Genomic DNA, 15,242 nt, shown 5'->3' with positions numbered 1-15,242 from the left:
TACGACCTGAGTTCCTAATCACAGTTCGTACATACGACCCGAGTCCCTAATCTCACTCTCCCAATGCAGGCTGTAAGACCTGAATTATTAATTAAAATATCTTAATTACAGGTCATATGACCCAAGCTCTTAATTACAGGTCATATTACCTGAGTTCATAATTACAGGTCCTCTGACCTGAGTTCTTAATTACAGGTCATATGACCTGCATTCTTAATTACAGGACATATGACCTGAGTTCTTAATTCAGGTCATATGACCCTTCATAATTACAGGTCATATGACCTGAATTCTTAATTACAGGTCATATGACCTGAGTTCTTAATTAAAGTCCTGTGACCTTTCTTAATTACAGGTTATATGACCTGAGCTCTTAATTACAGATCATATGACCTGAGGTCTTAATTTCAGGTCATATGACCTGAGTTCTTAATTACAGGTCATATGACCTGAGTTCTTAATTACAAGTCATACGACCCGAGTCCTCAATTACAGGTCACATGCCCCTATTTCTTAACCACAGGTCCTACAGCTGATATGACCCGAGTTCTTAATTACAGGTCGAACGACCCTGTTTCTCAATTACACTCGTGTGACCCGAGAGTCCCTAACGAACCCTCTCCCTCTCTCAATCGCAGGCCGTGCGGCTGGAGTCGCAGCACATAGGGCGGGTGAGGTACCTGGCGGTGGTGGGGCGTTTGGGGAGGCAGGACCTGGAGGAGGACTGCCTGTTGGGGGTGGACTTCAGCAAGGACAACAAGGCCTCCATGGGGCTGGTCGTCCCCCTCCTGGCCGACACCAGGATCAACCTCGACGGAGATGGGTGAGTTGCTCCGGCTGTCATTGGATGAGGAGTAGGGTGAGGTGTTGTCATTGTATGAGGAGTTTGGTGAGTCGTCATCGTGTGAGGAGTAGGGTGAGTCATTGTCAGCGTATCAGGAATTTGGTGACTCCTCGTCATTGTATGAGGAGTAGCGTGAGTTATTGTCAGCATAACAGGAGTTGGATGACTCGTCATTGTATGAGGAGGTGGGTGAGTGAGTTGGTGCTTGAGTCATTGGTTGAGGAGTAGGGTGAGTTGTCTAAGCCCTTTGTTGGCCGACTCAGTAGAGCTTTAGACTCTCATTCGATGGGCCGGAGTTCAATTCCCGCGGCCGGCTGATGAAGAGTTAGAGGAATTTATTTCTGGTGATAGAAATTAATTTCTCGCTATAATGTGGTTCGGATTCCACAATAAGCTGTAGGTCCCGTTGCTAAGTAACCAAATGGTTCTTAGCCACGTAAAATAAGTCTAATCCTTCGGGCCAGCCCTAGGAGAGCTGTTAATCAGCTCAGTGGTCTGGTAAAGCTAAGGTATACTTACTTTTTGTTGTCATTGTATGAGTTGGATGAGGAGTAGGGTGAGTTGATGTCATTGTATGAGGAGTTGGATGAGTCATCGTCATTGTATGAGGAGTAGGTGAGGAGTTGTCATTGTATGAGTTGGGTGAGTCTGTCATTGTGTGCAGAGATGGGTGATTGCAAAGGTTGGTGTGCAGGTCATTGTTTGAGGAATTGGATGAGGCGTAGGGTGAGTTGTTGTCATTGTATGAGGAGTTGGGTGAGTTGTTGTCATTGTATGAGGAGTTGGGTGAGTCCTTCATTGTTGCATGCGGAGATGGGTGAGTGAGTCATTGGGTGAGGAATTGTATTAGGAGTTGGGTGAGTTGTCATTGTGTGAGGAGCTGGGTGAGTCATCATTGTATAAGGAGTTAGGTGAGTGAGTCATTGGATGAGGAGTAGGGTGAGTCATTGTCACTGTATGAGGAGTTGGGTGACTCTGTCATCATTGTATGAGGAGATGGGCGGAGTGAGTCGGTGCTCAAGTGTTTGGATGAGGAGTTGGGTAAGTCATTGTATGAGGAGTTGAAAAAGTTATGACTCATTGTATGGAGTGTGATGTGAGTTAGAGTCAATGTATGAGTCATTGCATGGGCTGTCTCATAATCTGTGAGTCATTGTATGAGTTGTCATACATGTTGTGAGTCATTCTATGAGTTGTCATACAAGTTACAAGTCATTGTATGAGTAATGCTGTGAGTTGTCATGCAAGTTGTGAGTCGTTGTATGAGTCATGTTATGAGTATTTTAGGGTTTTTGTGGTACATATTAGTGGTTTAGGGTATTTTGGTGTATATCTAGGTATTTGGAGTATTTTGGGGTATTTGGAGTAAGTTTAGGGTATCTTAGAGTAATTTGAAGAAGTTTGGAGTATTCTGAGGGTTATTTTGTGATAATTTGGGGCATTTTGGAGTATTTCAGGGTACTTTAGATATTTTCAGGTATTTCAAGTTATTTTGGGGTATTGTGTAATGTATTTCAAGGTATTTTGGAGTATTTCAGGGTACTTGGAGTAATTTGGGGCATTTCAGGGTATTTTGGATTGTCTTGGTGTGTTTGGAGTAGTTTGATGTGTTTTGGGCATTTCAGGAGTATATGGGGGCATTCTGGAGTTTTTAAGGTATTTGGAGTATTTTTGGGGTGTATGGAGTATTTTGGAATAAATGGAGAAGTTTGGGATTGTTTATGGGTATTTGGAGTATTTTGGAGTATGTAAAGGAATTTCTGGCTATTTTGGGCATTTTGGAGTATTGATGGATATTTTGGAGTATTTAGGTTTTTTGTGGTGCATAGTAGTAGTTTGGTGTATGTTGGAATATTTTAGTGTATTTTGGAGTATTTTGGGGCATTTTAGAGTATTTTGGGATACTTGGAGTATTTTGGGGCATTTCAGTTTTTTTTAGTATTTCATGGTATTTGGGAGGGGTTTGGGGGCAATTTTGGGGTATTTGGAGATTTTTGGGACATTTCGGGGTATTTTGGATATTTGGGGTATTTGGAGTATTTTTGGGCATTCCCAGGTATAATGTAGTATTTTGGGATATTTGGAGTATTTTGGGTATTTCAGGGTATTGGAGTATGTTGGGGCATGTCAGGGTATTTTGGAGTATTTTGGGGCATTTTGGTTATTTCAGGGTATCTGGAGTATTTTAGGGTATTTGGAGTATTTTGGGACATTTTGATGATTTTGGGGTACTTCATGGTATCTTGAGTATTATGGATGTTTTTAGGATTATTTGGGGACACATTTGAATTAAGGCAATTTGAGTATTTTGCATGTTTTTGGAACTATTTGGAGTATTGCTGTATAATTACGAGTAGTTTGGAGTATTTAAGGGTATTTGGAACATTTTGGAGTATTTTTAAAAGTATTTGGGGTCATTGTTAGTACATAGTATTTTATAGTATATTGGAACATTTCAGGTATTTTAGAGTATTTGGGGGCATTTTATATGAATTTAGGGTATTTGGGGGCATTCTGGAGTATCATTAGTATTTTAGAGTATTTGGAGCATTTCAAGGTATTTTTGAAAATTTTGGGTATTTGGTGTATTTCAGGTTACTTTGGAGTAATTTGGGGGCGTATATATGAGTATTTAGTATAATTTAGGGTATTTTGGACATTTTGGAGTATTTTGGGGTGTTTGGAGTATTCCAGGGTATTGGGGATATTTGGAGTATTTAAAAAGATTTGGAGTATTTCATTTGAAATTTGGGGTATTTCAGGAAATATTGGAATATTGTATTTTGAAGTAGTTCAGGATATTTTGGATTTTGGGACATTTTGGAGTATCTGCATTTTTGGTATTTGGGCATTTTGGAGGATTTAGAGTATTTGGGGCATGTTTTATTTTGAGTATGTTGGAGCATTTCAAGGTATTTTAGAGTATTGTGGAGTATTTTAGAGAGGGGGGGGAATTTGGATGTTTTAGAGTATTTGGGGCATTTGGAGTATATTATAGAGTATATTAGAGCATTGAAGGTACTTTGGATTATCTGGAGCATTTTGGAGTATTTTTGATTTTTAGTATTTCAGGGTACTCCAAAAATTTTGGGACATTCTGGGGTGGAGCATTTCAATGTACTTTGGAGTATCTGGAGTATTTTGGGATATTTTCAGTATACTGGAAATTTAAAGGTATTTTGGAACATTTTGCATATCTGGGGTATTTGGAGTATCTGGGTATTTTGGGGTATTTTAGTGTATACAATACATTTTGGAGTATTTTTGGGTGTATTATGAAGTAACTGGGTATTTTGGAACATTTTTAGTTGGGTATTGTTGAGTAATTTTGGAATATTTTGGAGTATTTGGTTCAATTTGGAGTACCATGGAGTATTTTGGGTACTTTGGAGTATCTGGAGTTTTAGAGTATACTGGAGCATTTCAAGTTATTTTGGAACATTTTGGAGTATTTTGTATTTGGGACATTACCAGAGGATCTGGAGTATTTTGGGGTATATGGAGTATCAAGAGTATTTAGGGACATTTTGGAGTATCTGGAATAATTTGGGTATTTTCAGGTAATTTGGAGTATGTTAGAGCATTTCAGGGTATTGGAGTATGTTGGGGCATGTCAGGGGGTATTTTGGGGCATTTTGTGGTATTTTGGGTTATTTCAGGTATCTGGAGTATTTTAGGGTATTTTGGAGTATTTTGGGACATTTTCGATGATTTTGGGTTACTTCATGATAGAGTATTATGGATTTTAGGATTATTTGGGGACACATTTGAATTAAGGCAATTTGAGTATTTTGCATATTTTTGGAACTATTTGAGTATTGCTGTATAATTAGTAGTTTGGAGTATTTAGGGTATTTGGAACATTTTGGAGTATTTTTAAAAGTATTTGGGGTCATTGTGGGTAGTACATAGTATTTTATAGTATATTGGAACATTTCAAGGTATTTTAGAGTATTTGGGGGGCATTTTATATGAATTTAGGGTATTTGGGGGCATTCTGGAATATCATGGAGTATTTTAGAGTATATTGGAGCATTTCAAGGTATTTTTGAAAATTTCGGGTATTTGGTGTATTTCAGGACACTTTGGAGTAATTTGGGGGCGTATATAATTGTAGTATAATTTGGGGTATTTTGGACATTTTGGAGTATTTTGGGGTGTTTGGAGTTCAGGGTATTGGGGATATTTGGAGTATTTAAAAAGATTTTTTATTTGGGGTAATTGAAATTTGGGGTATTTCAGGAGTTCAGGATATTTTATTTTGGGACATTTTGGATTCTGGAGCATTTTGGAGTATTTGGGCATTTTGGAGTGAAGTATTTGGGGGCATGTTGGAGTATTTTGAGTATGTTGGAGCATTTCAAGGTATTTTAGAGTATTGTGGAGTATTTTTGTGGGGGAATTTGGATGTTTTAAAGTATTTGGGGCATTATGGAGTATCATTGAATATTATAGAGTATATTGGAGCATTGAAGGTACTTTGGATTATCTGGAGCATTTTGGAGTATTTTTGATTTTTAGTATTTCAGGATATTTGGAGTACTCCAAAAATTTTGGGACATTCTGGGGTATCATGAAGTATATTGGAGCATTTCAATGTACTTGGGAGTATCTGGAGTATTTTGGGATATTTTAGAGTATACTGGAAATTTAAAGGTATTTTGGAACATTTTGGCATATCTGGGGTATTTTGGAGTATCTGGGTATTTTGGGGTATTTGAGTGTATACAATACATTTTGGAGTATTTTGGGGTATTATGAAGTAACTGGGTATTTTGGAACATTTTTTTAGTATGGAGTATTGTTGAGTAATTTGGGACAACATGGAATATTTTGAGTATTTGGTTCAATTTGGAGTACCATGGAGTATTTTGAGGTGGAGTATCTGGAGTTTTAGAGTATACTGGAGCATTTCAAGTTATTTTTTTGGAACATTTTTGAGTGTATCTGGGTATTTGAGTATTTGTATTTGGGACATACCAGAGGATCTGGAGTATTTTGGGGTATATGGAGTATCAAGAGTATTTAGGGACATTTTGGAGTATCTGGAATAATTTGGAGTATTTTGTGGGTAATTTGGAGTATGTTAGAGCATTTCAGGGTATTGGAGTATGTTGGGGCATGTCAGGGTAATTTGGAGTATTTTGGGGCATTTGTTGTATTTTGGGTTATTTTTCTGGAGTATTTTAGGGTAATTTGGAGTATTTTGGGACATTTTCGATGATTTTGGGGTACTTTGGGGTATTATGGATGTTTTTAGGATTATTTGGGGACACATTTGAATTAAGGCAATTTGAGTATTTTGCATATTTTTGGAACTATTTGGAGTATTGCTGTATAATTACGAGTAGGAGTATTTAAGGGTATTTGGAACATTTTGGAGTATTTTTAAAAGTATTTGGGGTCATTGTGGAGTAGTTCATAGTATTTTATAGTATATTGGAACATTTCAAGGTATTTTTAGAGTATTTGGGGCATTTTATATGAATTTAGGGTATTTGGGGCATTCTGGAATATCATGGAGTATTTTGGATTGGAGCATTTCAAGGTATTTTTGAAAATTTCAATTATTTGGTGTATTTCAGGATACTTTGGAGTAATTTGGGGGCGTATATATGAGTATTGTAGTATAATTTGGGGTATTTTGGACATTTTGGAGTATTTTGGGGTGTTTAGTATTCAGGGTATTGGGGATATTTGGAGGAGTATTTTGAAATTTGGGGTATTTCAGGAAATATTGGAATATTCAGGGTATTTTGGAGTAGTTCAGGATATTTTGGAATTTGGGACATTTTGGAGTATCTGGAGCATTTTTAGTTTGGGCATTTTGGAGTGATTTAGAGTATTTGGGGCATGTTGGAGTATTTTGAGTATGTTGGAGCATTTCAAGTATTTTAGAGTATTGTGGAGTATTTTAGAGTGGGGAATTTGGATGTTTTTAGAGTATTTGGGGCATTATGGAGTATCATTGAGTATTATAGAGTATATTGGAGCATTGAAGGTACTTTGGATTATCTGGAGCATTTTGGAGTATTTTTGATTTTTTAGTATTTCAGGATATTTGGAGTACTCCAAAAATTTTGGGACATTCTGGGGAGTATATTGGAGCATTTCAATGTACTTGGGAGTATCTGGAGTATTTTGGGATATTTTAGAGTATACTGGAAATTTAAAGGTATTTTGGAACATTTTGGCATATCAGTATCTGGGTATTTTGGGGTATTTGAGTGTATACAATACATTTTGGAGTATTTTGGGTGTATTATGAAGTAACTGGGTATTTTGGAACAGTAATTTGGGACAACATGGAATATTTTGGAGTATTTGGTTCAATTTTACCATGGAGTATTTTGAGGTACTTTGGAGTATCTGGAGTTTTAGAGTATACTGGAGCATTTAGTTATTTTGGAACATTTTGGAGTATTTCAGGTGTATTTGGGACATACCAGAAGTATTTTGGGGTTATGGAGTATCAAGAGTATTTGGACATTTTGGAGTATCTGGAATAATTTGGAGTATTTTGTGGGTAATTTGGAGTATGTTAGAGCATTTCAGGGTATTGGTATGTTATGTCAGGGTATTTTGGAGTATTTTGGGCATTTGTTGTATTTTGGGTTATTTAGGGTATCTGGAGTATTTTAGGGTAATTTGGAGTATTTTGGGACATTTTCGATGATTTTGGGTACTTCATGGTATCTTAGTATTATGGATGTTTTTAGGATTATTTGGGGACACATTTGAATTAAGGCAATTTGAGTATTTTGCATATTTTGGAACTATTTTTTGCTGTATAATTACAGTAGTTTGGAGTATTTGGGTATTTGGAACATTTTGGAGTATTTTTAAAAGTATTTGGGGTCATTGTGGAGTAGTACATAGTATTTTATAGTATATTGGAACATTTCAAGGTATTTTAGAGTATTTGGGGGGCATTTTATATGAATTTAGGGTATTTGGGGGCATTCTGGAATATCATGGAGTATTTTAGAGTATATTGGAGCATTTCAAGGTATTTTTGAAAATTTCGGGTATTTGGTGTATTTCAGGATACTTTGGAGTAATTTGGGGGCGTATATATGAGTATTGTAGTATAATTTGGGGTATTTTGGACATTTTGGAGTATTTTGGGGTGTTTGGAGTATTCAGGGTATTGGGGATATTTGGAGTATTTAAAAAAATTTGGAGTATTTCATTGAAATTTGGGTATTTCAGGAAATATTGGAATATTTCGGGGGTATTTTGGAGTAGTTCAGGATATTTTGAATTTGGGACATTTTGGAGTATCATTTTTGGAGTATTTGGGCATTTTGTGAGTATTTGGGGGCATGTTGGAGTATTTTGAGTATGTTGGAGCATTTCAAGGTATTTTAGAGTATTGTGGAGTATTTTAGAGTGGGGGGGGGGAATTTGGATGTTTTTAGAGTATTTGGGGCATTATGGAGTATCATTGAGTATTATAGAGTATATTGGAGCATTGAAGGTACTTTGGATTATCTGGAGCATTTTGGAGTATTTTTGATTTTTTAGTATTTCAGGATATTTGGAGTACTCCAAAAATTTTGGGACATTGGGGTATCATGAAGTATATTGGAGCATTTCAATGGGTATCTGGAGTATTTTGGGATATTTTAGAGTATACTGGAAATTTAAAGGTATTTTGGAACATTTTGGTATCTGGGGTATTTTGGTATCTGGGTATTTTGGGGTATTTGAGTGTATACAATACATTTTGGAGTATTTTTGGGTGTATTATGAAGTAACTGGGTATTTTGGAACATTTTTTAGTATGGAGTATTGTTGAGTAATTTGGGACAACATGGAATATTTTGGAGTATTTGGTTCAATTTGGAGTACCATGGAGTATTTTGAGGTACTTTGGAGTATCTGGAGTTTTTAGAGTATACTGGAGCATTTCAAGTTATTTTGGAACATTTTGGAGTATCTGGGTATTTGAGTGTATTTGGGACATACCAGAGGATCTGGAGTTTTTGGGGTATTTATGGAGTATCAAGAGTATTTAGGGACATTTTGGAGTATCTGGAATAATTTGGAGTATTTTGGGTAATTTGGAGTATGTTAGAGCATTTCAGGGTATTGGAGTATGTTGGGGCATGTCAGGTATTTTGGAGTATTTTGGGGCATTTGTTGTATTTTGGGTTATTTCAGGGTATCTGGAGTATTTTAGGGTAATTTGGAGTATTTTGGGACATTTTCGATGATTTTGGGGTACTTCATGGTATCTTGGAGTATTATGGATGTTTTTAGGATTATTTGGGGACACATTTGAATTAAGGCAATTTGAGTATTTTGCATATTTTTGGAACTATTTGGAGTATTGCTGTATAATTACGAGTAGTTTGGAGTATTTAAGGGTATTTGGAACATTTTGGAGTATTTTTAAAGTATTTGGGGTCATTGTGGGTAGTACATAGTATTTTATAGTATATTGGAACATTTCAAGGAGTATTTGGGGGCATTTTATGAATTTAGGGTATTTGGGGGCATTCTGGAATATCATGGAGTATTTTAGAGTATATTGGAGCATTTCAAGGTATTTTTGAAAATTTCGGGTATTTGGTGTATTTCAGGATACTTTGGAGTAATTTGGGGGCGTATATATGAGTATTGTAGTATAATTTGGGGTATTTTGGACATTTTGGAGTATTTTGGGGTGTTTGGAGTATTCCAGGGTATTGGGGATATTTGGAGTATTTAAAAAAGATTTGGAGTATTTCATTGAAATTTGGGGTATTTCAGGAAATATTGGAATATTTCGGGGTATTTTGGAGTAGTTCAGGATATTTTGGAATTTGGGACATTTTGGAGTATCTGGAGCATTTTTGGAGTATTTGGGCATTTTGGAGTGATTTAGAGTATTTGGGGGCATGTTGGAGTATTTTGAGTATGTTGGAGCATTTCAAGGTATTTTAGAGTATTGTGGAGTATTTTAGAGTGGGGGGGGAATTTGGATGTTTTTAGAGTATTTGGGGCATTATGGAGTATTATAGAGTATATTGGAGCATTGAAGGTACTTTGGATTATCTGGAGCATTTTGGAGTATTTTTGATTTTTTAGTATTTCAGGATATTTGGAGTACTCCAAAAATTTTGGGACATTCTGGGGTATCATGAAGTATATTGGAGCATTTCAATGTACTTGGGAGTATCTGGAGTATTTTGGGATATTTTAGAGTATACTGGAAATTTAAAGGTATTTTGGAACATTTTGGCATATCTGGGGTATTTTGGAGTATCTGGGTATTTTGGGGTATTTGAGTGTATACAATACATTTTGGAGTATTTTGGGTGTATTATGAAGTAACTGGGTATTTTGGAACATTTTTTAGTATGGAGTATTGTTGAGTAATTTGGGACAACATGGAATATTTTGGAGTATTTGGTTCAATTTGGAGTACCATGGAGTATTTTGAGGTACTTTGGAGTATCTGGAGTTTTTAGAGTATACTGGAGCATTTCAAGTTATTTTGGAACATTTTGGAGTATCTGGGTATTTGAGTGTATTTGGGACATACCAGAGGATCTGGGTAATTATTGGAGTATCAAGAGTATTTAGGGACATTTTGGAGTATCTGGAATAATTTGGAGTATTTTGTGGGTAATTTGGAGTATGTTAGAGCATTTCAGGGTATTGGAGTATGTTGGGGCATGTCAGGGTATTTTGGAGTATTTTGGGGCATTTTGTTGTATTTTGGGTTATTTCAGGGTATCTGGAGTATTTTAGGGTAATTTGGAGTATTTTGGGACATTTTCGATGATTTTGGGGTACTTCATGGTATCTTGGAGTATTATGGATGTTTTTAGGATTATTTGGGGACACATTTGAATTAAGGCAATTTGAGTATTTTGCATATTTTTGGAACTATTTGGAGTATTGCTGTATAATTACGAGTAGTTTGGAGTATTTAAGGGTATTTGGAACATTTTGGAGTATTTTTAAAAGTATTTGGGGTCATTGTGGAGTAGTACATAGTATTTTATAGTATATTGGAACATTTCAAGGTATTTTAGAGTATTTGGGGGGCATTTTATATGAATTTAGGGTATTTGGGGGCATTCTGGAATATCATATAGTATTTTAGAGTATATTGGAGCATTTTGAGGTATTTTGGATTTGGTGTATTTCAAAGTAATTTGGGGCGTATATATGAGTATTGCAGTATAATTTGGGGTATTTTGGACATTTTGTTTGGAGTATTTTGCATTGGGTGTTTGGAGTATTCCAGGGTATTGGGGATATTTGGAGTATTTAAAAAAGATTTGGAGTATTTCATTGGTATTTCAGGCATTTTGTAGTTCAGGATATTTTTTTGGGACATTTTTATCTGGAGCATTTTTGGAGTATTTGGGCATTTTGGAGTGATTTAGAGTATTTGGGGGCATGTTGGAGTATTTTGAGTATGTTGGAGCATTTCAAGGTATTTTAGAGTATTGTGGAGTATTTTAGAGGGGGAATTTGGATGTTTTAGAGTATTTGGGGCATTATGGAGTATCATTGAGTATTATAGAGTATATTGGAGCATTTCTTTGGATTATCTGGAGCATTTTGGAGTATTTTTGATTTTTAGTATTTCAGTACTCCAAAAATTTTTAGGACATTCTGGGGTATCATGAAGTATATTGGAGCATTTCAATGTACTTGGGAGTATCTGGAGTATTTTGGGATATTTTAGGAGTATACTGGAAATTTAAAGGTATTTTGGAACATTTTGGCATATCTGGGGTATTTTGGAGTATCTGGGTATTTTGGAGTGTATACAATACATTTTGGAGTATTTTGGGTGTATTATGAAGTAACTGGGTATTTTGGAACATTTTTAGTATGTATTGTTGAGTAATTTGGGACAACATGGAATATTTTGGAGTATTTGGTTCAATTTGGAGTACCATGGAGTATTTTGAGGTACTTTGGAGTATCTGGAGTTTTTAGAGTATACTGGAGCATTTCAAGTTATTTTGGAACATTTTGGAGTATCTGGGTATTTGAGTGTATTTGGGACATACCAGAGGATCTGGAGTATTTTGGGGTATATGGAGTATCAAGAGTATTTAGGGACATTTTGGAGTATCTGGAATAATTTGGAGTATTTTGTGGGTAATTTGGAGTATGTTAGAGCATTTCAGGGTATTGGAGTATGTTGGGGCATGTCAGGGTATTTTGGAGTATTTTGGGGCATTTTGTTGTATTTTGGGTTATTTCAGGGTATCTGGAGTATTTTAGGGTAATTTGGAGTATTTTGGGACATTTTCGATGATTTTGGGGTACTTCATGGTATCTTGGAGTATTATGGATGTTTTTAGGATTATTTGGGGACACATTTGAATTAAGGCAATTTGAGTATTTTGCATATTTTTGGAACTATTTGGAGTATTGCTGTATAATTCGAGTAGTTTGGAGTATTTAAGGGTATTTGGAACATTTTGGAGTATTTTTAAAAGTATTTGGGGTCATTGTGGAGTAGTACATAGTATTTTATTTATTGGAACATTTCAAGGTATTTTAGAGTATTTGGGGGGCATTTTATATGAATTTAGGGTATTTGGGGGCATTCTGGAATATCATGGAGTATTTTAGAGTATATTGGAGCATTTTGAGGTATTTTGGAAAATTTTGGGTATTTGGTGTATTTCAGGATACTTTGGAGTAATTTGGGGGCGTATATGGAGTATTGTAGTATAATTTGGGGTATTTTGGAACATTTTGGAGTATTATGGAGGTGTTTGGAGTATTCCAGGGTATTGGGGATATTTGGAGTATTTAAAAAAAATTGTGTGCATTTTGGAGTATTTCATTGAAATTTGGGGTGTTTCAGGAAATATTGGAATATTTTAGGATATTTTGGATTTTGGGACATTTTGGAGTATTTGGGCATTTTAGTGATTTAGAGTATTTGGGGCATGTTGGAGTATTTTAGAGTATGTTGGAGCATTTCAAGGTATTTTTAGAGTATTATGGAGTATCTTATAAAGAGTTGGGGGGGGGGGGGAATTTGGATGTTTTTAAAGTATTTGGGGCATTATGGAGTATCATTGAGTATTATATAGTATATTGGAGCATTGAAGGTGCTTTGGAATATCTGGAGCATTTTGGAGTATTTTTGGGTTTTTAGTATTTCAGGATATTTGGAGTACTCCAAAAATTTTGGGACAATCTGGAGTATCATGAAGTATATTGGAGCATTTCAATGTACTTTGGAGTATCTGGAGTATTTTGGGGGTATTTTAGAGTATACTGGAACATTTAAAGGTATTTTGGAACATTTTGGCATATCTGGGGTATTTTGGAGCATCTGGGTATTTTGGGGTATTTGAGTGTATATGATACATTTTGGAGTATTTTGGGGGTATTATGAAGTAACTGGATATTTTGGAAAATTTTTTAGTATCTGGAGTATTGTTGAGTAATTTGGGACAATATGGAGTATTTTGGAGTATTTGGTTCAATTTGGAATACCATGGAGTATATTGGAGTATTTTGAGGTACTTTGGAGTATTTGGAGTATTTTAGAGTATACTGGAGCATTGCAAGTTATTTTGGAACATTTTGGAGTATCTGGGTATTTTGGGGTATTTGAGTGTATTTGGGACATACTGGAGGGTCTGGAGTATTTTGGGGTATATGGAGTATCCAGAGTATTTAGGGACATTTTGGAGTATCTGGAGTAATTTGGAGTATTTTGTGGGTAATTTGGAGTATGTTAGAGCATTTTTTAGTATCTGGAGTAATTATGGGTATCTGGAGTATTTTGTGGGTATTTTTGAGTATTTGGAGTGTTTTGGGGTATTTGGAGTATCTGGAGTAATTTGGGGGTATTTGGGGCGTCTGAAGTATTTTGTGGGTATTTTGGAGTATCTGGAATATTTTGGTGTGTCTGGAGTATTTCGGGCCATTTTGGGATAATTGTAGTATCTAAAAAAAAAATGGGGGAATTTTGGAGTATTTTTGGGGGTATTTTGGAGTATATTGGAGAATCAGGAGTAATTTGGTGGGGTATCTGGAGTATTTTATGGGTATTTTTAGAGTATGTGGGTATTTTGGGTCGTAGTATTTTGTGGGTAAAATTTTGGAGCATCAGGAGTCATTTGGGGGTATTTGGAGTATTTTGGAGGGTATTTGGAGTATTTTGGAGTATCTGGGGCATTTTTGGGTATCTGCTGACGCCATCTTGTCTCGCCCATTCTTGCAGGGGCTTCAGCGTCTCGACGGGCGGCCGGAAGCACATCTTCAAGCCAGTCTCAGTTCAGGCCATGTGGTGAGTCCTCTTATTATTATTATTTTTATTATTATTTTTTTTATTATTATTATTGTTGTGGATTCGTCGGGGCGTGGCAACCTACCAGACCGTATCGGCCGGTCGCGATGGCTACTTACTTACTTCCGGCCGCCGGTGCTTGAATTTCTTCTTGCCGGACCGGTTTTTTTTTTTCTCTCTCTCTCTCTCTCATTTTTTTAGTCTCTCTCTCTCGTTTTTTCTCTTTCACTTTTTATCTCTCGTTTTTTCTTTCTCTTTTTTTTTTATCTCTCTTTCTCTCTCTTTTTCTGTCTCTCGTTTTTTCTCATTCTCTTTTTATCGTTTTCTCGTTTCTCTCTCTCTCTCTCTCTCTCTCTCTCTCTCTCTCTCTCTCTCTCTCTCTCTCTCTTGTTTCTCTCTCTCTCTCTCTCTCTCTCTCTCTCTCTCTCTCTCGTTTTCTCTCTCTCTCTCTCTCTCTCTCTCTCTCTCTCTCTCTCTCTCTCTCTCTCTCTCTCTTTCTCTCTCTCTCTCTGTCGTTTTTTCTCTTTCTCTCTCTCTCTCTCTCTCTCTCTCTCTCTTTTCATCTTTTTCCTTTATTATCTCTCTCTTTCTCTCTTTTCTCTCTCTTTCTCTCTCGTTTTCTCTTTTTTCATCCCTTTCTTTTTATTCTCTCTCTCTCTCCTTTTTTAAAACAATAAACAAACAGAGAATCCTTACGACCGTTTTGCTGACGTCAGGCAAATCGTTCCTCGTTGGTGGCAACATGAGGAAAGATTCTCTCTCTCTCTCTCTCTCTCTCTCTCTCTCAATGGTCGCATTGCAGACCCGTTCAGATGAGTCAGTCTGGATGCTGCATCCATTACTATGATTGAGAGAGAGAGAGAGAGAGAGAGAGAGAGAGCTAATATTTGCCCACAGGTTAAATTAATTCCACAGTGTAAGATTCACCCCGCACCTCACAATGTAATATTCATCCTATATTTCAGTCACCCCACCATGTAATATTCACCCCACAGGTTAATCACCCCACAGCTTAATATATTCAATCCACTTGGTAATATTCACCCCACAGGTTAATCACCCCACTGTAATATTCACCCCACAGGTTAATCAACCCAAAGTGTAACATTCACCCTACAGGTTAGTCAC

At 36.3% G+C, this 15,242-nt stretch overlaps 1 protein-coding gene across 1 annotated transcript in view; it reads left to right on the top strand.

Annotated features, from left to right (window-relative positions):
• The window catches only part of ssh (Protein phosphatase Slingshot), a 53,045-nt gene that overhangs the window by 11,703 nt on the left and 26,100 nt on the right, over positions 1 to 15,242 (top strand). Inside the window, exons 5-6 of the mRNA XM_067102975.1 lie at positions 639 to 823; positions 14,049 to 14,114. Of these exons, the coding sequence (XP_066959076.1) occupies positions 639 to 823; positions 14,049 to 14,114 (251 nt within the window). The remainder of the gene's footprint in view (positions 1 to 638; positions 824 to 14,048; positions 14,115 to 15,242) is intronic.

This window comes from Macrobrachium rosenbergii, unplaced genomic scaffold, assembly GCF_040412425.1.
Source record: "Macrobrachium rosenbergii isolate ZJJX-2024 unplaced genomic scaffold, ASM4041242v1 171, whole genome shotgun sequence".
In the NCBI taxonomy this organism is placed as follows: domain Eukaryota; kingdom Metazoa; phylum Arthropoda; class Malacostraca; order Decapoda; family Palaemonidae; genus Macrobrachium; species Macrobrachium rosenbergii.
Note: the sequence above shows the minus strand (reverse complement) of the source record. Positions and strands in the feature narration are given on the sequence as shown.